We start from the raw sequence: 23,720 nt of genomic DNA on the forward strand, positions 1-23,720 counted from the left end.
TGAGATAATGCATAAGCCCTCTGAAAAATTATGGGGACTCCTTTATTACCCAGTGAATTGGCATATCACTTTCATATGAAACAGCCTTCATTGACTTTGCGATATAAAAATAATTTTTTGATAGATAGAATGTCACTATACTGTGCCAGTATTTCAAGTACTGTCTCATTTTGACTGGGCACACTCAGTGGTGTTTGCTGGCTACTGTTGCCTCAATACTTGGGTAACTGTGGTGGTCATTGGTGGCCATGTAGTGCTGAGGACAAAACTGGGCTTGGCCAAGTGCAAGGACAGTGCCCTAATCTCTTTACTCTCTCCAGCCTTCATTAAAAAAAATAACATTTAAATAACTTTGTTATATGTGATTGGGTTTTGACTGTGCTCAGGACTTACTCCTGGCTCTGTGCTCAGGAATCATTCCTCGTGATGCCCAAGAGATGAGATGGGCTCTGGGAAATTGAACCTAAGTTGGACACTACAAAGCAAGTAACATATCCCCTGTACTATCATTCTGGTGCCTCAACAGGACTTAATAAATTTTATTTTTATTAAGGCAACATGGATTTACAAGCGTAAATATTTATAACTTCAGGATTATAGTGCATCCATTTCATACCCAGTACTAAAGAGCTATTATCCTTCTCCCGCAGTTTATCCTTTTAAATGACTGAACAATATTCGCTTACTTATATACCAAATGTTATTTTACTTTCCTTAAAATAGTACAATGTTATTTCATATTTGCAGTGCTGTTACACCACACCCACTTCCAGAGTGTCAAGATTTATCCACTATTCAATTCTGCTTTGGGGCAGGGGTTGGGTTTCGGGATGGAAATATCTGAAATATGGTGGTGGGAAGGTGTAAAGATGGTGGTATTGGCATTTGAATATTAATCACAAATCATGAAATCCCATTAATCACCAATTTCTCGGGCGGGCTCAGTAACATCTCATTTCGTCCTTTCCCTGAGATCTTAGAAGTCTATCTCGACTTGGCCCTCCTAACGATGTTGCACTGGGGGCTCTTCAGGGTCAGGGGAATGAGATCCAGCTTGTTACTGGATTTTGCATATGAATACTCCATGGGAAGCTTGCAAGGCTGTCCCATGTGGGCAGGAAACTCTCAGAAGATTGCCAGTTTCTCCCAGAGGGAGAAGTAGGCTACAAGATATCTTCTGAGATCTTGCTTTTAAGTCTCTCTGGATGTTGGCCATTGATGGGATTACACACACCTGGGTTCCTCTGCCGGTACCTTCATGCATGAGGCCTGTCCGAACGTGTGGAGAGGGGCCTCCAGCATGGCTGTAGCTAGGTTCCTGTGGTCTTCGGCTGCCGGAAGCTCTGCTCGGGATGGGGAGGGAAGCTGGAACCCATCCCCTCTGAGGGGCCCTAGGGAAGACAGCCAGGCATGCGGGCAAGAGACTCTATTTGAATATTAAATGTAATAAAATATTGTGAACTATTTTATAAAATAAAAAATATTAAAGATTTATCCGCCATTATCCCAACCCCACCTCCTTAGTATTATCAGATCATAGTCTGCTGATCTATCTCAAGGTTTATTTCCACTAGGAATTGTCTAGTTTACTGCCTTGTTTCTTCTTTACTTTGTGTATGAATGAGATTATTTGTCTTTTTTCTTTCCGACTGACTTCACATAGTATGACTTCCTCCAATTCTATTCAAGTTGCAAAATTTTACCTTTTTCATAGCTGTGTAGTATTCCATTCTCTGTGTGTTATGTTTGTGTGTGTATGTGTGTGTGAATATACTTTATAGATAGATAGATAGATAGCTATAATCTTTTGTTGATAATCTGTTGTGATGCTTAAGACTTTTCTTTTGATGAAAATGAACCTACTAAATGTTTTAATAGTATGAGCCATATTTAAATTTTATATGTTGATGTCCTTGTGTAGGAGTATTATGATACAGGCAAAAAGAAATTTGCATTTTGAAAGTTTAATATTAAAAAAAATTTAGATTTCCCTTCTTAAACCTTTACAAGCAAATATTAAGAAGAAGGGGTCATTATAATATGCACCTGGTGCTTTGGTACTGTTAAATGTTTTCTATGTTATATGGTAAGAAAACAGAGAAAGGTACTTTCTTGAATGGTCATATTTTTATCTATGTAAGCTACAAAATATTAGACTATAAAAATTCTAGAAACATACAAGCCATACCTATGGAGTTAGACAAAACAGATGGGAATAAATCATGATCAATTCACATATTATTGAATACTAAGTACCAGAAAACACAATCCGCCCCACTAATATCAAATACATATTCACCTTATAAAGACTCAAAATAAGAAAACTTTTTTCTACTTCCTAAGTTAATTTTGTGGCTTACAGCAATCCTTGTTGAGGTATTTTGCAACAGTTTGTAAAGAAAAGGTCATTTTCAGGGCAGAACTTCCCATCCTCATTTACTTACAACAATGAATAGTAATGTCTAATTGTTATGTTAAAGAAAGACGAAGCATAAAATCCCTCAATTTGAATCAATATTAAGAATTTAAGACTGATGGTGAAACTCAAGTTCAACATTAAGAACAAGGACAAAAACTATTCCAAAAACAAGATTTAAAGACCATGAATAATCCAATCACTATGTGAAGAGAGACAAAGGCAATTAGTAACAGATTTTTTCTTCAAAGGAGGGGAATATCAATTTTGCATACAAAGTGAATTACTATGATTGGTTTCCACGGAAAATACAGTGGTAAAGAATTATGGAATTGTCTCCTGTTTTCTCTGTGTGGTAACATTCTTCTGCTATGTCTAGAAAGAAAATCCTTGGGCATCTGAGTTCGGTTAGCTCAGAGTAGAGGACCTATTGCATAAGGCCTGAGTTACACCTCTGGTGCTACTACCCTACTAAGTGTGACTCAAGTGGCACTAACATCTCTGGTGTCATGAGTGTGTCATTCACCACTGCTACAAGTGTGTGACCTTCAGTCATCTCAAACAGAAACACAATAAATGAACAGGAAAGGAGGAGGGGAAGGTAATTTTTATAAATAAAATAAAATAATCAAGAACTAATATGAGTTTCAGCACTATGAAATCAGACAAGGAAATAAAAGAAAATCAGAAATCTTGACTGTGATTCCTTCCCCTGCAAAGCTCTCCCATTGAAGGTCCATATACTAGGATAGTCCATTTCAGGGCACAGTACAGCAAAGGCACCGGATACCCTGGAATGCTGGTCATCTCCCAGTAATTGGGATATATCTGGCAAGTAATACAAATTCTCAGATAGTCAATTTTAGGTTTCTGTGTTGTTCACCTTAAATTATATTAAAAGATAAATACAATATTTAGGCCTACTGCATCTTTGAATGTAATTTAATCAAAGTTGTGGAGGAGGCTTTTGATTTTGTTCATTATGTTCACTAAGAAATGTCAGCCTCCTAGGAAGGATTAGGACAGTAACAAAACACTTCTGCTTTCAGTTCCCTTTGTTCCCTTCACCTCATTCCTTCTTCTGTTATAACAATAAAAAAATGAGAGAGGGTGATATGAGTGCCTCTTTATTCTTTGCTCTTAGAATTCTGGAAATTTAAGATGACTCTAAAGTGTGATTGAAACCTGACTTACTCAGAACCTTGATTAATGCTATTCTATTTCAAGAAATGATTGCTTTAATTTTTCATGGGAAATTTAAACTGACTTAAGTTTACACTACATAAAATCCCTCTTAAATTTATTTATTGGTTAGAAAAGATTAATTCTGTTATTCAGTGATTGTAGTCATTACTGTCTCCCATCCACGAAAATGGTATTTTTTTTTATGTTGGAGTCACACCAAGAGATAATCGGGTTTACTTCTAGCTCTCTCCTGACAGACTTGGGACTATATGGGAGGCTGGGAATCAGAGCTGGGGCAGCAGCTTGAGAGGTAATCACCCTACTTACTGTTCTATCTATCTCTTTTCCCCAGTATTTCTTTTTTACCCTTTTGGCTTATTACTGCTTCTTCCAGCAATCTGAGAGAATACCCTGTCATTCATATCAGCACACACTAATATAATGTTTTATTTCAGATCCTATCAGTTCTCCTCTTTTCAATGAATACATGTGTACTGTTTAAAATATTTGAAGTTTAATTTTCTCTTCTTGCTTAATTTGAAGCCCACAGTTCCAGTTATTCACCGTGCATGTTCCCGCTAGTTCTTTTGTAATCATCTAAACTCTAGCTTGCCTCACCTGTTATTTTGTTAGTAGCTCTATTAATATCATAGTTCCCTAGACAGAAAACCTTACACCAGTCTTAATTCATTGCTCTCTTTACCTAGAGTACCATAATATTTCATTTGAAATTTTAAATAAATTCATCCATATTATTAGTTTGTCCTGACAAATATAAAGAAGTTTTAAAAAATAAGTGAGTCAAGACCTCAACATCAGACCACAAACCATAAGGTACATTGAAGACAAGGTAGGCAAAACCCTCCAGGATATTGAAGATAAAGGTATCTTCAAAGATGAACTAAGCAATCTAGTAAAAACAGAGATCAACAAATGGGACTACATTAAACTAAAAAGCTTCTGCACTGCAAAAGATACAGCGACCAGAATACAAAGACTATCTACAGAATGGGAAAGGATATTTACACAATACCCATCAGATAAGGGGTTGATATCAAGGGTATATAAAGCACTGGTTGAACTCTACAAGAAGAAAACATCCAACCCCATCAAAAAATGGGGCGAAGAAATGAACAGAAACTTTACCAAGGAAGAGATACGAATGGCCAAAAGGCACATGAAAAAGTGCTCTACATCACTAATCATCAGAGAGATGCAGATCAAAACAACCATGAGATACCACCTCACACCACAGAGGCTAGCACACATCCAAAAGAACAAAAGCAACCACTGTTGGAGAGGATGTGGGGAGAAAGGGACCCTTCTACACTGCTGGTGGGAATGTCGGCTAGTTCAGCCCTTTTGGAAAACAATATGGACGATTCTCAAAAAACTAGAGGTTGAGCTCCCATTTGACCCAGCAATACCACTGCTGGGAATATATCCCAGAAAAGCCAAAAAGTATAGTCGAAATGACATCTGCACTTATATGTTCATCACAGAACTGTTTACAATAGCCAGAATCTGGAAAAAACCCGAGTGCCCTAGAACAGATGACTGGTTGAAGAAACTCTGGTACATCTATACAATGGAATACTATGCAGCTGTTAGAAAGAATGAGGTCATGACGTTTGCATATAAGTGGATCAGCATGGAAAGTATTATGCTAAGTGAAATGAGTCAGAAAGAGAGAGACAGACATAGGAAGATTGCACTCATCTGTGGACTATAGAATAATAGACTATAAGACTAACACCCAAGAATAGTAGAAATAAGTACCAGGAGGTTGTCTCCATGGCTTGAAGGCTGGTCTCTCATTCTGGGCAACTCAGAGAAGGGAACACCAAGTAAAATGTGGTTGGAGGTCATGTGGGGGAAAGATGATGCGGGCCCAATATAGTCTAGAGACTGAACACAATGGCCACTCAACACCTTTATTGCAAACCACAACACCTAATCAGAGAGAGAGAACAAAAGGGAATACCCTGCCATAGTGGCAGTGTAGGGAAGGGGGAGACAGGACTGGGGAGTGGGGGAGGGATGTTGGGTTTACTGGTGGTGGAGAATGGGCACTGGTGAAGGCATGGGTTATCAAACTTTGTAAGGGAGAAACATGAGCACAAAAATGTATAAATCTGTAACTGTACCCTCACGTTGACTCACTAATTAAAGATAAACTATTAAATTAAAAAAAATTAAAAAATAAATAAAATAAAAAATAAGTGAGTCAAATGCAACAGCTCTAACTTTCTAATGGCTCTGGTATAGTCCCTTGACAATGTTACTGATGAGGGCTCCTCCCCATCTTGTCTCCTCATAAGAAAGAAGAAAAGGGGAAAGAGAAACCACACTTCCTTCTCTGTTTAGTGTATAACCTAAAAGTGGGGTGCAGTAATGTCTGCTCAGAGTTCTATTTATATGGTGACATTCTGTGGCCTGGTCATGCATAGCAGAATATGATGTTGGGAGATGTGTTCTTATAAAGGTTTTGGTCTTGATGCTGTAGGTGATAAGAATGCAGTGAAGTTTAATCATAGGATTACCATGGTAATCCTATGATTTACTTTGAAATATTGCACCTGACATTTATATTAAGAGTTGCAGGAAGATGAGAACGCCTACAAGGAGACCATTCAGGGTATTGTTGCAGTGTTCCTGAAAGAGGGCATGACAGGCTGAACTAGGTCAGAGGGAGTGGGGCTGAGGATTTGCAAAATGCCCTGTGTGGGAAATAACTAATGCAAATACTGATGGTTCATGTTTCTGTTATTTTTCACCCTTCTACATGAATTCAGTTCTGAGCTAGAGAGGTCATTCTGTGGTTTATAGTTTATCTTAATTTCGAGGAGCGAGATGGCTGGATTCCTCCTCCCTCAGGATTCCTTTGTAGGTGATGAAATTACTGATACTGAAGTGATAAAAAAAAATTTCTCTGGTCATATTTCAAATTGGGATCTGTTTTTAAAACCTCCCTACTCATACCAAGTATTTTCTTATTTCTATGTCTTTAAATGTTTGTTGCATGGTCAGTTGTAAGTTGATTTTCTCAACTTCAAACCGATCCCTATCAGGTCCAATATTGTAATTTAATTGTATATTTTGCAGTTGGCTATCCTAGGAACCTGTTGTCCAAAATAAACCTATTTTGACACTTCAGTGAAAAATTTATTGTTGAATTGGAGGTTAACCTTTTCCCAAGAATAGCAGGAAAGTAATCGATTTTATGTTTTAATATATTGTAAAAAGACAAGTAAAAATGATTAAAATTTATAAAGTAGATTTTCACCTTTTTAAATTTTTATAGCTTTCTTTCTTTTTAAAATTTACAGGCTCAGAGTTTCTTCCTAGACTTGCCTTAGAAACAACATCACATTTTAATCTGAGATTTGTAAGTATCCTTTTCATATTTAGTTAAGAAATTTTGTTAATTTGTGGGAAAAATGGCTTTCAAAATCAAAGGAACTAAACTTAAAAGAAAACTGTCACCAAGTCTTTCTATAGCTAATGACTCTTGTATATTTTTTTAATTTTTTTTTTTTTTTTGCTTTTTGGGTCACACCCGGCGATGCACAGGGGTCACTCCTGTCTCATGCACTCAGGAATCACCCCTGGTGGTGCTCAGGGGACCATATGGGATGCTGGGATTCGGACCCGGGTCGGCCGCGTGCAAGGCAAACGCCCTACCCTCTGTGCTATCACTCCAGCCCCTTTTTTGTATATTTTTTGGGCAGTTTTCTTTATTGCTGCTGTTTTCATTTTCCCCTTGCCTTATTAAAAATCTCTATGCCTACATCTTTCAGGAAGTCCATAATATCAGTGGGAAGTATGATGAAAGCATAGGGTAGAAAGAAAAGTGTAGGGGCTGTGAACACAGGAAAGAGAAGAATTTGCGTTCTATTAAAAGATATATGACTAAAAAAAAAGATATATGACTTTCCAGGATCACTTTTTTGAATTGTTAAATATTTCAGATCCAGGTCTCTTAATAGTCTAAGTCCACTCAGTTTAATCATGTTATGAAATGTCAGGTACTTCACTGTGCCCCAAACTGTTTAACTCACAAATGGAAAATCGGGGAAGCCTTTTCTATTCAATTTAGCAAACTATTAGGGCAAATACTCCTTTTATTTATTTATTTACTTACTTACTTACTTACTTACTTACTTAATTTTAATAAATCACTGTGAGATACAGTTACAGACTTGCAAACTTGCATGATTAGTTTTGGTCCTACAATGTTTGAGACGGATACTCTTTATGAATGGATATTTTACTAGATGATAAAAAGGAAAGAAAAAAGCACTTGAAACAAGACAACCAAGTATGCAAGGTGTGCAAGTACCACTGCCATGTGTTGGAGGACTAATCTTTGCAACAGAAGCAAATAACAAAGGGAAAGAAAGAGGAACAAATAAGAACAACATAGGAAGCAAAACTCACCTCTGCCCTAAAAGTATATCTGTAGGAATGACACATTTTATTTTCTGAAGGAAATTTTAAGTCAATCGATAGTCTTAAAATTTTAAGTCTTTATTCCAGTAATAAAGTGAAAAACCAGAGTTTTCAATTAAGGAGAGCAGAATCTAGGATCTATAGAATAGACTTTTTAGGTAATATATGGAACTAAGTAGGTGGACTTCTCACTAAGTAGCTCATACTTTGGGCAACATACTTCTAAGTTGCTCAACTATAAATATTTGATGATTTTTTAACTACAATTGATTACTTTATATCATTTTATGGCCCTAGGAAATCCCTGAAACACTATTGCTAAGTAGTTAAGTCATTTTTATCGTGACTTATCTATGATTATTATAATGACATTAACATTTGTCTTGTTACTAATAAAACCAAGCAACAGGAACTAATGCACTTTTAATTTGCTTGGTCAGATCAGATCTTAGCAAATTGCATAATAAAAGGAGTATTGAACCCTTAATTACACAATCTATAGCAACATATACTGTTTCCTAGTGATGTGGCTTTAGTTTTCTGTCCAATACATACTATTTATGAATCCTGTGTATTGGGGCAAGTTCTTTAATACTTCAATTTGTTAGAAAGTAAAAAGCACCGACATATAAAGGGTTTTAATAGAATGGATAGCCAATAGAGTACAAATAATATTGAAGTAAAATTCTACTGCTATTAGGACTTTCTTCTCTTACTATCTTATTTTGCAGACTTTGTGACTTTTTCATTTGTCAGCATACATAAGCTATTTTCCCAAAGAATGGAGATGTTACTGGTGCCCGCTTGAGTAAATCGATGAACAATGGGATGACAGTTATACAGTGATAAGCTATTTTGTGGATGAAATTGGCATTTATAAAGTTGCCAAAATAATTGTTAAATGCAATTCTTGATCACATGTGCAAGTATATAATTTACGTTTTTAGTTTTTGGGTCACACCCAGCAGAGCTGAGGGGTTACTCCTGCTCTCCACTCAGAAATCACTCGTGGTGGGGACCGTAGTAAATGTCAGGGAGTCAAACCCGGGTCGGCCACTTGCAAGGCAAGCACTTTATCTATTGTAATATCTCTCTGGTCCCATATTTCCAGATATTTTAAATAAGTGTCTTAGATAATAAAATTATCTAAGGCTACCTTTGACAAATAATGATATCTATTAAAAAATAAGCCCCAAATAATAATCAAAATCACACTGGAATTTTGTAACAGAAAATATTCTGCCTTGGAAATTCTTGTGTTTTAAAAAAGTTGACATATTAATATTCACATTTGCAAATCACAGCTTTTGATAATTAAATTTTTTTACTTTAATTTTTTTTATTGAATCACAATTCTTAATTGTAATTGAATCATTACAAAGCTGTTCATGATTGAGTTTCAGTCGTATAGTATTCCAACACTCATCCCTCTACCAGTGTACAGCAAATCACAGCTTTTATAACCTTTCTGTGTCTAACTTTTTAATTAATAAAACTTTTGACATGATTACTCTAGCTAGCTAAAGGGATATATCATTATGGGTTTGTGGTTCAGCTAGTATAGATAAGGTTACAGAAACAAAAAGGAAGTTTTTATATGGATATCTGCATTGCATGACTTAAATAGGTGGACCACCTACTTAGCACTTACACCTTTAGCTACTTTAAGTAAATTCAAATGTTAAGCTCATGAATCCTGAAAGGAGAAGACTATTAAGGATAATTTAGTTCAATCCTCTTATTTCACAGAGGAAAATGAGGAGAGAAAGGCTCACGGCTTTGCCCAAGATCAAATGGTAAAATTAGGGCTACTATTGGATTCCTGCCTTGAGCTCTCAGGTTTTTATCCATTCTATTGACTAGCTGATTCTACCATTGTAGGGACCCACAACGGGTCCCTACAACTTCTGAAGTCAACTTCTCTAGTGCTGGAGTTAGGCTTTTTAGCAGGTTTAAAAAATACTTTATAAGTCAGTTTTCCTACTCAACTACCTAGCAATTGGAAAGTGAGAACTTCTTTCTTCTCAGTTTCACTTCTCAGTAATAAAGACAATCAAAAAGACCAGTGAAGGACTGAAGGCATTCATCTGTTCCAGCAGTGATACGATATTCTTTAATTCTTGATTTTCTGTCTATCCAGAACTGCCATTTTAAAAACACATCTCTCCATTTCTAAGCTATCAATATTTCATCACTTCTATTTTTACGTCATTGCTCCCAACCCCACCCACACACCCTGAGCCTCCTTTATATCACTTCAGTTTTCCTTATTTGGATACAATTCACTCTGGAGTGCCATTTAATTCAACAGATTTCAAGAACTATTCTGTCTTAAGACAAATCTTGGCTAACAGTGATATGGAATGAATCCAATATGATATTCATTTCCGGAGGGTTTATAGTATCACGGGCAGTGGAACCTAAAAATGGTTACAAGAATCTCTTGAATGTCACCAGACCCTCGGCTACCACTTCCTGAGGGAGTCACAAAAAGCTTTGGAGAGTAACATTGGTTTGTTGGTACACAAAGTAAAACCCAACATATATATCATTTTAAAATCACACAAAGGTAGTTTTCTAAGACTTAATGAAGAGATGAACACAATTAAAATTAAGAAGTGAGCTGTCCTCATGATTCAGATTGAGAAGCATGTCAGGAGACCCAAATCTTCTCACATTTCCGTTACCAGGCTATGTGACTTGAGGTCATCTATTCTATCAAAGTTATCACTTGACTTCTCCATTCAAATCATGAATTTCACATTGTAAGTTCTCCTTCTTGGGTATCCTCAGGTGGAGGAAAAATACTTACTGGCCAAGCTAGTCTCTGAGATGAGACCTCAGTTTTGAGTTGTTCATCGTATCATGTAAAGAGGAATTTTGGAAAGAGAGTGCTCCAACTAGGAGGGGTTGTAATCATCTGGATTGCCCTGAATCTGGAGGGAAAGAGAGTGTTTCTGATAACTATAAATCCTGCATAGGGAGCATTTTCTTTCAACTCCTTGACCAAGAGGAAACCTGTAAACTACTAAACCTGCATAGTAGTTCATGGAGGCTGGTGTTAGTGAGGCTAAAGCAAGGATAACTTTTGCTGGAGGACGATTTATGGGTGATATGTGAGGTAGTACAATCTGACTTGTGTAAGGATTGGATTAGAAGGTTACCAATCCAGGGCAGGATAATCAATAAAGACTATGATATTAGACTAGAGAGACTGATGCCCTTAACTAGCATAAATAGTATGAGTAAATCATACAATCCACCAAATTGATGAGAAATTTACAAAACATGGTTTGTATGTAACTTTATAGTCATGGGAGGGGGGAGAATGATGTCTTCTAGGTTTCTATCTTGTATAGCTGAATATATTTTAGTGTTGTTTCTTGAGAAAGAAAACTCAGAAAAAGATTGGGTTTCTTTAAGGCAAGAGATAGGATCTTTAACACAGGTTATGAGACTAATTCTTCTATCCTGGGGCTCTTCTATATTAACTGGCTTTTCACATGCTGAGAATATCACACATGTTGTCACACTTAATCTTCTAAACTGTGGGAGGTAATTACATGTAATCAAAAGATGTGAAAAATTGAGGCTCAGAGAGCTTAATGCTTTGCATAACATCCCTAAGTTAAACAGTAGAGCCAAAAGTTCAAACCAGTGTGCTAAACCCTGTGTATTATTTCATTCTAAAGCGTATGTACCTTCTATTTAATCACTCTGCTCCCCTTTAGCTTTGACAGTATTCTGGGAAAATGGGTCACCTGTGAATACAATTAACTGTAGATTTGTGGATTATTTAGTTGAAAACACAAACTGTTTTCCAATTTACCATCATCTGTCTTTGTCTTGGAATATTGCAGTTGCCTAAAAATTTATCTCTTGAATCCATTCGCTTCAATCTATTTCATATGCAACAACTAAAGTGGTCTTTCAGAATTCAATTTAAATTGTCACATTATTGCTTAAAAACAAAAGGTTTTGCTTAAAAACAATAATGTAACTATTAGAATTGAGAAACTACTTAATATGCCTCAGTCACCGAATTATACTGTACTGTTTTTCATTGCATGAGCTATTCTTTTCTGCGTCTGTGCCAGCTAGATTCAATTTTTCCTTCATCTTTCAACTCCTTTTGTCAATAAATATGGTTCTGACATACTCACAAACAATTTCTAATATTTAAAAATGTTTGTATTCAAATGTGGATTTATATTTTTCTTGCTGATTAGATTTAAGGAAAGATGTTATTTCACCCCTTGCCAAGCATATTAGTAATCAGTAAATTTTTTACAGGTGAAATGATGCATTTGTAAATGAATGAAAGTGATTGAGATTTGTCAATTTTCATTTTTGATTATTCTTGTCCATTACTGCTTTTAATAGAACAAAGAACACTTTCTTTTGTGCCTGTAAAATAAACTGAGTTTCAAACATTTAGAGAAGAGTTTTAAATTTCTCAATGATGTAGTTTCCCCTAGCATTTTGTAGTAGCTGTTTTCCAATTCTCAAGTCAATTTTAATTTTTTCTATAAATGAAGTTGATTCTAATGGCAGAGGGTTAATAGCCAAATTGACATTTTGGGAATTGAAACAATTAAATCAAACCAATTAAATTTGGAAATGACAAGTATAAAATTATGATTGTCATCATTCTATATACCAATGAAGGATGAAAATACTCTATAATTTGTTTCTAAATGTCACATCTTTATTGCACTTGCTAATTTAATTAGACTTTCCCTTAAGAATGATTCTCAAACATGTGACTGCTTCATAGTCTCACAAATAAAACTTGGGTCAAGTTCTGACCAGCTCTTGCCTTTACTGTGATATTCTATAACCCTAAAGTGAAAGTGGACTAAATGCTTGAAACTGGCTCTCAGGTTCAGAGTAAACATTGCTGGACTGTGGAGTGAGATACAGTGTATGAGATTTTTTGTTGTTGTTAACTCCCAGCTGTGTTCAGGGCTTACTTTAGCTCTGTGCTCAGAGATCAATGCTGGCGATCCTTGGGAAACCACATGCAATGCCAAGAATTGAATCCGAGTTGGCTGCGTGCAAGGCATGTGCCTTACCCCTGTACTATCTTTCCTGCTTAAGAGATTTTTATACTTCATTATCTATGAATATTACTGAGATCCCTGGGAATTGTCTGCTGAATCTATCTATAATTCTCTAGCCTTTCAATCTCTTAACAGAAGGTTTGAAGGGATTAGAATAGATGAACACTAAGGAATTTAGAAGTTTAATAGTCTGCATTGAAGATACATCTAGAGTCAGTGTCATGAAGTATTTTTCCTATGTTTTCCTCAATAAAATTCATGGATTCAAGACTGATATAGAGGGCCTTAATCTATTTCGATTTGATTTTTGAGCATGGTATTACAAAGGGGTCTGAATTCATTTTTTTTCCCATGTGAGTGACCACTTTTCCCGGCACCATTTGTTGAAGAGGTTTTCCTTACTCTTTATACTGTTTGCTCTCTTATTGAACATTATTTGTTCAGATTCTTGAGGATCTGTCTCTGATTTATAGTCTATTCTATTGGCTTTATTCTATACCACATTGTCTTATTAGTAAAACTTAATTGTATTATTTGAAATTGTGAAGAAAGAAACCTCCGGTCTACTCTTTATTCTAGGATCGCTTTGGTTGTTTTTAAGGGGGCAGTGAGGATAGGAGGGGGATGTTGAGATTACTCTGTAGATTCCAACAGCATTTGATCTATGTCCTTAAAAAGTTTTCTCACTTCCAACCTTATGTTTTCCAATACTTGAGAGCAATTTCTTTGCTCTCATTAAACATTCTCAGTACTGTATATTGAAAGTCCTTCTCTGAAAGGTAATAAACCTAGTTAGTACTGGTGGAGTCTTCGAGGCTATCGTGTTCAGTCATTACAATTTCCCCATTGAGTCTATGTGTTGCATTGTAGGGATAAACCTTTGTAACTCACCATCCTCTGAGGGATTCAGTTGAGTTGAACTAATTAGTTCAACTATCTCTAGTTCCTCATCAGAGCTATGCAAATCGGGTGTGTTGTTGATGGCTGGCTGTTTTGAGTAGAAGAGAACTTTCCTTGTCATTGGCACTCTGCAGTCTGTAGTTTAAGTTCTATAGTTTTTTCCAACCACCACCACTATTGTGAGTTTTAGCGTGGGTTAGGTGGATGGAGCTAGAATATAGACCTTGTTAGCACATTGTACCTAGAGGAAGCAAAGGGTGGTCCATTGTCAATGGGTTCACTGCAGAAGGCGCAAATGCGTGCCCCCTGGGGTGCTGTGTAGCTTCGAAAGCACTGGCTATCACCACTTTTAAAAGATGGTTTTTTGAATTCTGTTGATGAGGTTTGTCTTTGTCTACTCCTCCTCCTTGTCCTCCTCCCCCTTTTCCTTGTCTCCCTTCTCCTTTTCCACCTTCTCCTCCTCCTCCTCCTGTTTTTGGGCCACACTTGGTGGTGGTACTCAGGACTCGCTACTGTGTATTTAAGGATGAGTGCTCATGTTGTTCAGGGGATCAAAACTAGGTCAGCTGAATATAAGACAAGTGCCTTACCTGCTACACTATCCTTCCAGCCCCCTTTTGACCTTTTAGTTTCTTCTGTCCCCTGCCCTTTCTGTTTGTGTCTTCTGAATATATTTGTCTTGAGATTACTAAGTATTTTTATCTCTGAATAAATAAGAGATTTAAATTCAAAGCAAGTGAGCCTCACGTTTATTTATTATAAAAAACCAAGTTATAACTCTCCTCCGTTCCCACATTTTATGTTTTAGTATTTTACTTTACTTCCAAGTAGGAGTTCTCTTTTATAGAAAGGCAGCTCATACTTATGCAGAGCTGGTTTGATAACTATGAACTTTTAAAATATTATTTGAAATATTATTTGAAAATTTTGTTTCACTCATTTCAATGCAAAAAAGGTTTTTTAAAAAATTGATGTTTCCAATTATTATAAGATCCATTTTTAATATTTTCCAGTTATGTTAATTACGACAGATTCAGAGAAAGATTTCTTTGCTAACTCATCAACCTTATGTCTGGAGCAAGTCTGGATAGAGTTAACTATGATTAATTTAACTTTTAGTTTACTACAAGATCATTTATAATAGTCTATAATTTAACAATAGATCCCAAGACTTCATATGTTCATTTGTATGCTTTGCTTTTACCATCAGTATCATTAGTACTATCCCATTCTTTTTTGGTGGTAGCATGCTATTCGAGCTTGAAACAACATCATTTATGTTTTTTTCTTTCAGTGTGTTATCAGAGAAAGATGGAGGAAAATGTGACCTAAAATATACTTCAATTCAGTAACCCCCAAATTTGTGTGGCAACAAGAATCTCCTTGGATGAATGTAATACGCATGGTGTCAAACATACTGGATGGTAGACTCTAGGGAAGGTACTGGGAAACTGAATTGTTAATAAACTTCCTTCACAGGTGAGCCTTGTGCAAGAGCAAATTTGGGAAGCATTGATCTAGTTCATCTGGCATAACATTTAGGTAAATAGGCTTTTTATCCACCTTAGCCTTCCTTCTGTTTCTCCCTTGTGAGATTAAACAAAAATTTCTTAGGAACAGCTCACTATCTATCACTATCATCCTGTTGCTCATCGATTTTCTCGAGTGGGCACCAGTAATGTTTCCATCGTGAGACTTGTTACTCTTTTTGGAAAAGGTAATTTGATTTAAATTCATTGTTTATCTCCAGACTAGCATAGGCAAGTTACATTTTTCCCAGAGACCGCAATTGAAAAACTTTAATCAAGTGTTAAGGTGAAAATTCTGGCTTTTCTCTGTGTCTCTTAAAAAAGAATTATTATTATTATTATTTTTTGCTTTTTGGGTCACACCTGGTGATGCACAGGGGTTACTCCTGGCTCTGCACTCAGGAATTAACTCCTGGGGGTGCTGAGGGACCATATGGGATGCTGGGAATCGAACCTGGGTTGGCCGCGTGCAAGGCAAATGCCCTACCCACTGCGCTATCACTCCAGCCCCAGAAGAAGAATTAATTTACATTGTTTGGTGTCAGAATGTAATATGATTAAGTTAGCAAAGCTATATAAGGGAAATATACAAAGCTTATAAAGAATTTTGAAAGATGTCAGTGATAGAGTAGATGGATGAAACAATATCTGATTATTAACTTCTTAGCTAAAAGGTACTAGGGAACTAAGGTAGTTTGATAAAGGTTACAAATATGGGAAATTTTAGAGTGAGATATATTTTCATTTTTACTACAGTAGAAAAGTAACTAAAAGGTCTGGAAAATACCGTGCAAGTTGCTGTCAATTAATTCAAGAAAATCTCTTTAACTATGTTTTGCTATCTTTTTTTTGTATCCAGAATATGTCGTTTTCGAAACATGCAAACCTTGTTTCATACTTTTTATTAAAAAATATAGTAAATATATGTTTAGACAAAAAAGCCTAATGTTAAACTAAAAAAATACTTAACCATTATTAAACAAAAGTTTATATTTACGTCTTTGCTATTTTAGATAACTTCTGCTAATTGAAATGGAAGATAAGCAAAAAGGTAAAATTAATTCACATGAAAGTAAATTATAGATAATATTGTGCAAAAGCAATAGAAATTTTCATTTTATTATGTGAAATAATTATAAAGGTATCTAAATATATATCTGTGAATTATATAATTATGCTGTGCATTTATTATATAATAGTACTGATAACTTAAAGAGAAAAGTAATTTTTATTTAAAATTCTGCTATTTAAGTCATGTTTTTTATTTTTGACACTTATAATTGAGGTTTTCAAATTAGATGCATAATGTGAATAATGCTTTTGAGTTAGTTTAGTACTATGGGAATATATTCAAGTAAAAAAAAATACTCTTTTTGAAGTGATTCATGCATACGATAGATGACCACACATTTATTCTGGGAACTTGCCATTATAACTCTAGATATTTCTGATCTTATCTAAACTTAGAAAGAACTATGATCCTGAAAAAAGGCAACATACTGAAATCATTAAAAGTTTATATGTTGGGCTGAGCGATAGCATAGTAGGTAGGGTGTTTGCCTTGCACCCGGCTGACCCGGGGTTTCAATTCCCAGCATCCCATATGTTCCCCTGAGCACTACCAGGAGTAATTCCTAAGTGCAAAGCCAGGAGTAACCACAGAGCATAGCCCGATGTGACCCAAAAAGAAAAAAAAAAGTTTATCTGTTGAATTACATATAACATGACATATCAAACTTAGAACAAGTTTCTAATTTAAATTCATCATCTTATTTCAACTGAAGAGATCATTATTATTATTTCTCTCTCTTTTTACACACTCATGCACAACACACATTTGTGGCTTAATATAACTAAAGCAATGTAGCAATGTATACTCCTTGGTAAGGGCTCCATTAAGTGTTGCAATGTAGCACTGCCATCCCAATTTGCTGAGTGGACACCCAGTAAGGTCTCCATTGTGAGACTTGTTACTGTCTTTGGCATGGGTAGCTTGCCAAGCTCTGCTTTGCAGGCGGGATACTCTCTGTAGCTGGCCGGGCTCTCCGAGAGGGACAGAAAAATTGAACCCGAGTTGGTCTCACGCAAGGCAAACACCCTACCTGCTGTGCTATCGCCTCAGTCCCCATTAAGTGTCGCCATTTCAGTTTAATTTTTTAATTAATACTTTTATGAGGGCCCCAAACAGTGCTCAGGGGCCCAGCAGACCCTCCTAATAATTGTTCGGTGCAGGCTAATGGTTCAGTGCGAGAGCTTCAGGATTCAGCGCTGCTCATGTCCCCTTGATGGGAATCATCACATCTTGAAGTGCTGGGGGGTCACGTGGTGATGCACAGGGTTACAGTGATTCTCAGGAGGTCATGTGGTGTGAGGGATTGAACTGGGGTCAGCTGTTTGCAGGGCACACACCTTAACCACTGTAATGCCTCATGTTCTCAAGTAGCTCCTTTCAATATTTATGAGTTGTTTTAAGTATTAAGATTTCTTGATCCCACAATGCTTTCATTCGACACGACTTGGTGACCCTAAACATGACATGACATAACGTGACATGACCCTTGAGCACAGAACCAGGAGGAATGACATACATCTCAAGGAAAAGAGTTTACTAAAGTTTTTGATATCCTATCATATACTCAAAGAGCCATAGTCTTGACAGTCAATATTGCCTCTGAAAAATAACCTAATTTTTTAATAGAAAAGTGTTTATTTTTAATGAGACCAAAATCAAATTTTGGACTGAGAAAGATTATATAAGGACATAAGAGTGAATTGGTGTTTATATTTCTGGAGAGGGAATTGAATCACTGACTGGTGAAAAAAGAACTTAAGATGGATGGGTTTACTTCCATAAATGTTGTCTGAGTCTCTGAGGAACTTTCTAGGACCCCTACTCACCGGGCTGAATGTGATATATGAATTTAAATGCAGAAGACTATTCTTCAATTATCATTTCTAACAACCCTAGAATATTAGGGTGTTCTAATGGTGAAGAGAAGGGCTTCAGTAGATGGGCTTCATGCTGCCTCAGACTTTCCAGGTCCTCTAAGGGCTGCAGGAGAGAAACTAAAATGATATCAAGAAGAATGCAGTTGGTTTAAAAATTAACCTTTGGTCCAGGATGAGGGCAATAGTTCATGAGGTAGGTGCTTGCCTTGCATGTGGCCCACCGGGTTTGATTCCTGGCACTCTATATGACCACTGAGCCTACCAGCAATGACCCTTGAGCACAAAACCAGGAGTAATCCCTGAAGGTTACTGTGTATTTTCCACCCTCCCTGCCATCCTGCAAAGTTGACCTTTTATACTGAGTGTCTTGGAGTTAGAACAAAGAGAAAGAAGATCCATCTAGATTATAGCGACACCTGAGCCCCAAGTGATGAATCCCAGTGCACAATGATTAAGCAGAACAAACTGCTATTCAAATGACAGTCAGCATGGACACAAGACATAAATGAACTCGATGGCATTTCCCCTCTATACTTGAAGATCCCCTTCACGAAAAAGTGGGAATGTGATATTGATGGTAGGGTGTTTTAAAAATCTCTTCACCCCATTGGTGAAGGGTTGGGTTCCTATATGAGTGTCATGAGGATGTGCTACACACATGATGCCTGCCACCGGCCAGGTGGCATCAGATAAGGTCAACATCTCATCTGTTGATCACACAGGAGATATATGAGATGCAGTTCATTATAACTTGGATGGAATTGATGGAATTTGCTAAGTGAAATTAAGCAAGAACAGAAGAACAAATCCAGGAAGATCTTCCTCATTTGTGGCATATAGAAAAACAAATAGAGTCTGGACAATATCAAATGACAATAAATCTTGGATATCAAAATACAGACTCAAGACTACCATATTTTGGGAGAGGGGTTGAAGGGAACACCAGGTTGATTGAAAGTAAAGTATCTAGAGCACGTGGATGATGCTAAGGGGGGTACCTATATGTATCCAAATCATAACCATCAATCAAAAATAATGCAAGGGTGTTGGGAGGGAAGGAAGGTTGGACCAAAGGTGATATAGGGACAGAGGTGGAGGGTCACGGGCACTGTAGTGGCTGTGGTGTGTGGAAACTTTGTACATCAGTGCCAAAAATTTGAAGACCATTGTAACTATCATTTAAACTACAATAAACAATTGAAAACTTAGAGATGCATGATGATCATTCAAGAAAAAAATTGGGAACAAAGTGAATAGCCAGGACTTGGAGACAAGGTCTTTGTCGTGTTCAGAGGGTGGGGTGTCTCCTAGTTCTTCTGGAAGCATATGATTTGTTTGAATATTTCTGCATGCAGGTGAGGAACTCATTCAGAATGAGCAGGAATTGTGCTTAGTCCCATAGAAAGGATTGCCTAAGGGACCTTATCTGAACCAGCAGCTAGGGCATTGGATGCTTAGTCCACCAGAGGTCGGGGCAGAGATCTGTATGGCAGTGGCATAGTAGTGCCTGTCCCCAGGACACGGGATGAATTTTCTTTTGAAGAATTTATTAAACCTCTCCATCAAACCTAGCTGCCTGGGCTTACAGGGAAGTGGAAATTTAGTTGAGGGGCTACTGCAAGAACCCAGCACTGTATATAGTCTGAGAACTTCAAGAAGGTGTGTAGTCGGTATATTATCAATTCTCAGTATGTATAGAAGAATATGCATAGGGTATATGTGATAATAGATATGTGTATCTTCTATCAAATCAAGAGATCTATTTAGTAAGATATGTCCTAAAATATTATCTAAAAATGTATAAAAATGTGCAGATTGGTGCTTGCCTGTCTGACAGCTGTGCTGGCTATTGGTTTCTTTTTTTTTATCAGAGACATTCTATTTAAGGAATAAAAGCAGCAGCTTTTCAAATAGTTTAGTCACAGTGGAGGTGGTAGGATCAGTAAAAGGTTTGAAGTCCCATCGTATGTATTTTAATGGCAGGTTAGGCACACTGAAGTGAATAGGAATAAGAAGTCTGAAAATATGGAATGCTACACTGAGAGAAATGGAAAATATGGAAGAAATATTGAGAGACATGGTCCATGGAATGAGAGTGTCCATTTCATACGTCTGACTGCAGTTCCCAAGAAAATGGTAGACAATAAAAAACAATGTTGAAAAATGTTTTCATGAATTTGAAATTGATGAAAGCCTAATCCTCAAACCCTAATAAATTATAAGTGCAATAAGTAAAAAGATCCTGTAGGCACCTTTAATAACGTTTCTGAATGCTGAAGAGATAAATCCTCAAAATAGGGGAAAACAAAAACCATTTTTGGTCTAAAGGAATTTCTAGAGAGAGTATTCTTGTTTTTTTTTTTTTTGGCTTTTTGGGTCACACCTGGCGATGCACAGGGGTTACTCCTGGCTCTGGACTCAGGAATTACCCCTGGCCATGCTCAGGGGACCATATGGGATGCTGAAATTTGAACCTGGGTCAGCCGCGTGCAAGGCAAACGCCCTACCCGCTGTGCTATCTCTCCAGCCCCTAGAGAGAGTATTCTTCAAGGAATAGGGGCAATTATTTCAGAATTGTAATATGCAAAAAGAAATCATGTGGACTTAAGAAGTATATGCATACCCATATGCAGACCCAGACCCATATACATGCACATATATGAAAATATATCTATGAATCTATCTTTTCATCTTAGAAAGTAATTTTCAAAGTCTGTCTGATTAGAGGGCTTTTTTCTTGGGAAAGAAGATCATATGTGGAAGTGCTCAGGGAATACTCTGTATCTGTTACTAGGGATCACTCATAGGTGTATTGGAGGTAGGGGACCACATGCAGAACAGTGGTAGGAACTAAAATGGATTTGGCTGTGTGCAAGACAAGCACATTCACCCCTTGTGTATTCAAAAAATAAATTACAAAAAGGGCCTTTCACTTGGCTCTCTCTTTCCACCGCCTGCGTTCCGTAGTCTCACGCCACTGCCCCCACCCCGGGGAGATTGATGGCGATGGGTGGATGAAGAAGGAACAAGGGCCAGGCTGGTTGGTCTCAATTGCCATTTATTCCTATCTCCTCTATCTTCTCCTCTGACTCACCTCCTGCTTCTTCCTCTCCCATGCTACTTTCTTCTTCTTCTGAATCCCCCTTCATTCTCCTCCTCCCTCAGCCCACCCTTACAGTCTTAGTTAAATCCCAAAGCATGAGGGGTTGGGGCTTTGTACAAAGGTATGGTCACAATCAATAGGGGTAAAGACCTTCCCTCGGGGGAAACTTTTTTTTTTTTTTTGCTTTTTTTGGTCACACCCGGCGATGCACAGGGTTTCCTCCTGGCTCTGCACTTAGGAATTTCTCCTGGCGGTGCTCGGGGGATCATATGGGATGCTGGGAATCGAACTCGGGTCGGCCGCATGCAAGGCAAATGCCGTACCCGCTGTGCTATTGCTCCAGCCCCTCGGTGGAAACTTCTTCTAGGACAGATTCTCATCCAGCAGGATGATCCACTCAAGAGCAGAATCCCATGGGCATGTTTCTCCTCTTTGTCCAACTAACATAAACATTCATAATATTAATCATTTTTTATGGACACAGTAAGTGATACATTAGGCTTATGGAATTGATCTCCTGGGCCTATCTCACTATAGATCTCAGACTGCAGTGCTCAGGCCGGATTAGTCTTTCCTAACCCTAGCAGGGTCCTAATCTCATCGTTACTTTTTGGATCATTACAGCATTTGTCCATGACCATGCTCTTAACTTTTAGTTAAGTACTGTGGCTCTTTGGACTGGCCCATTTCGATGCCAGGGTAGCTCGAAGCTTGCCAGGGGTCCATTCAGTCACTCGTCGGGACCCTGATTTTGAGGTGCTAGGAACTAAGGACAACTGATGCGTATGTCGAGAAAGCAGAAGCAGATGCCTGGGAGTGAATGTTATTCGGAGTCAATTAACTCCCAAGTTACAAAGCTTAATATTAACTGTCTTCCTGTGGCTGTACAAAAAGGACATTGCTTTAAAATAAATTATTCAAAAGACATAAGGAGAGCAGAAAGGTAATACATGAATAGAAGTCAAGTGTCCTTAGGAGGATCTGACCCAACAAGTTAACAGAGTCTGATTAGGGAGAAAGATGATAGACACGTTGGGGAAAAGAGCACAGAGAAGTTACAGATAAGAACAAAGGAATGGGGGTGACTTGGGAGCACTGTGATGGGTGTACCCTGATAAACCTAAGCTCCTTGTAGCAAGGGGAAAGGACAAGCCAATGTTATCCTGCAACCCTTTACTCCCTGTATTATATTTCCAACCAATAGATTCTTTTTATATGAATTGACATGTTATCAGAAGCTTGTTTTTGTATTGTCAATGAAAACAAAGTTTTGCATGTAGAGATTATGTACAGCAAAGTTTTAGTAACTATTTAGTGGAGGTTTTATATATTTAAAATATAAACATATTTAAATATGAAATTTATGGGAAGACACTGTAACTTAAATCCTTATTAAACAAAGCTAGTTTTGTCGCAAATTGCTATGAACATTATCTGTTTTTCTTTGGTTGATTATTTTCCCATCACTACCTAGTTTTGTGGTTCCACTCTGTGAGTTCTTCAAAGTCACCAGCATAAGTTCAGTGACTACATTATTTGTTGTCACCCATATGCATTTATTTTTATAGCCTACGCTTCTTTTGACTTGCCTAGTCTGGAACAATGCAACGCCATTTTGACAACTAGTACTTTATAGTGAATCCTCTTGTCTGGTATTGTTGTCCTTTGCATCTGAGTCTTTAAGTCTGATAGTGTGTCTTTCTGCCTTTTCTTAATAAATATGACAAAGGATATAACCAGTCATTTACTCTATGATGGCGGATATTGTTTACAAAACTTTCCGTTATAATAGCTGCATAATGGTTTCCTATACATCAGTTTCTATTTTCAGATAATGTGTCGCCTCTTATACACACCTTTATTATGTGACTTAAGAAATTTCAGTTTCCCCAGTGCTCACAAGAAGAAATACAGCACTCTATCTAGGCTGCTTTAGACAAAAATTTCATGTGAATGAGACTCAGTTTCCTTTGAAGTAATGATAATGATAAATATACCAGAATAGAGAATCCATAAACTAATTCTCAATAAAGTACTTTAAAACTGTGTGCATGCAACACATCTTCCAATTTTCATATTATAAATGCTCATTATAGAAAATTGAGAAGAACAGTAAAAAGAAG

General features: G+C 37.1%; 1 protein-coding gene across 4 annotated transcripts in view; it reads left to right on the forward strand.

The window, feature by feature from the left end:
• Nucleotides 1–23,720, forward strand: part of PKIB (cAMP-dependent protein kinase inhibitor beta) — a 117,769-nt gene that overhangs the window by 64,007 nt on the left and 30,042 nt on the right. For 2 of the 4 annotated variants that reach the window (XM_055135676.1, XM_055135675.1), the window contains one exon: nt 6,931–6,989. The exons of 1 other annotated variant lie outside the window; for it this stretch is intronic. Coding sequence is in view for 1 of the 3 variants with exons in the window: in XM_055135674.1 (XP_054991649.1) it covers nt 16,578–16,596 (19 nt within the window). In the remaining 2 variants the exon portion in view is untranslated. Of the gene's footprint in view, nt 1–6,930; nt 6,990–15,310; nt 15,496–16,558; nt 16,597–23,720 lie in introns of all 4 variants that reach the window. One more of the 4 variants, XM_055135674.1, reaches the window with a different exon arrangement.

The sequence above is a fragment of the Sorex araneus genome, chromosome 4 (assembly GCF_027595985.1).
Source record: "Sorex araneus isolate mSorAra2 chromosome 4, mSorAra2.pri, whole genome shotgun sequence".
Classification (NCBI taxonomy): Eukaryota; Metazoa; Chordata; class Mammalia; order Eulipotyphla; family Soricidae; genus Sorex; species Sorex araneus.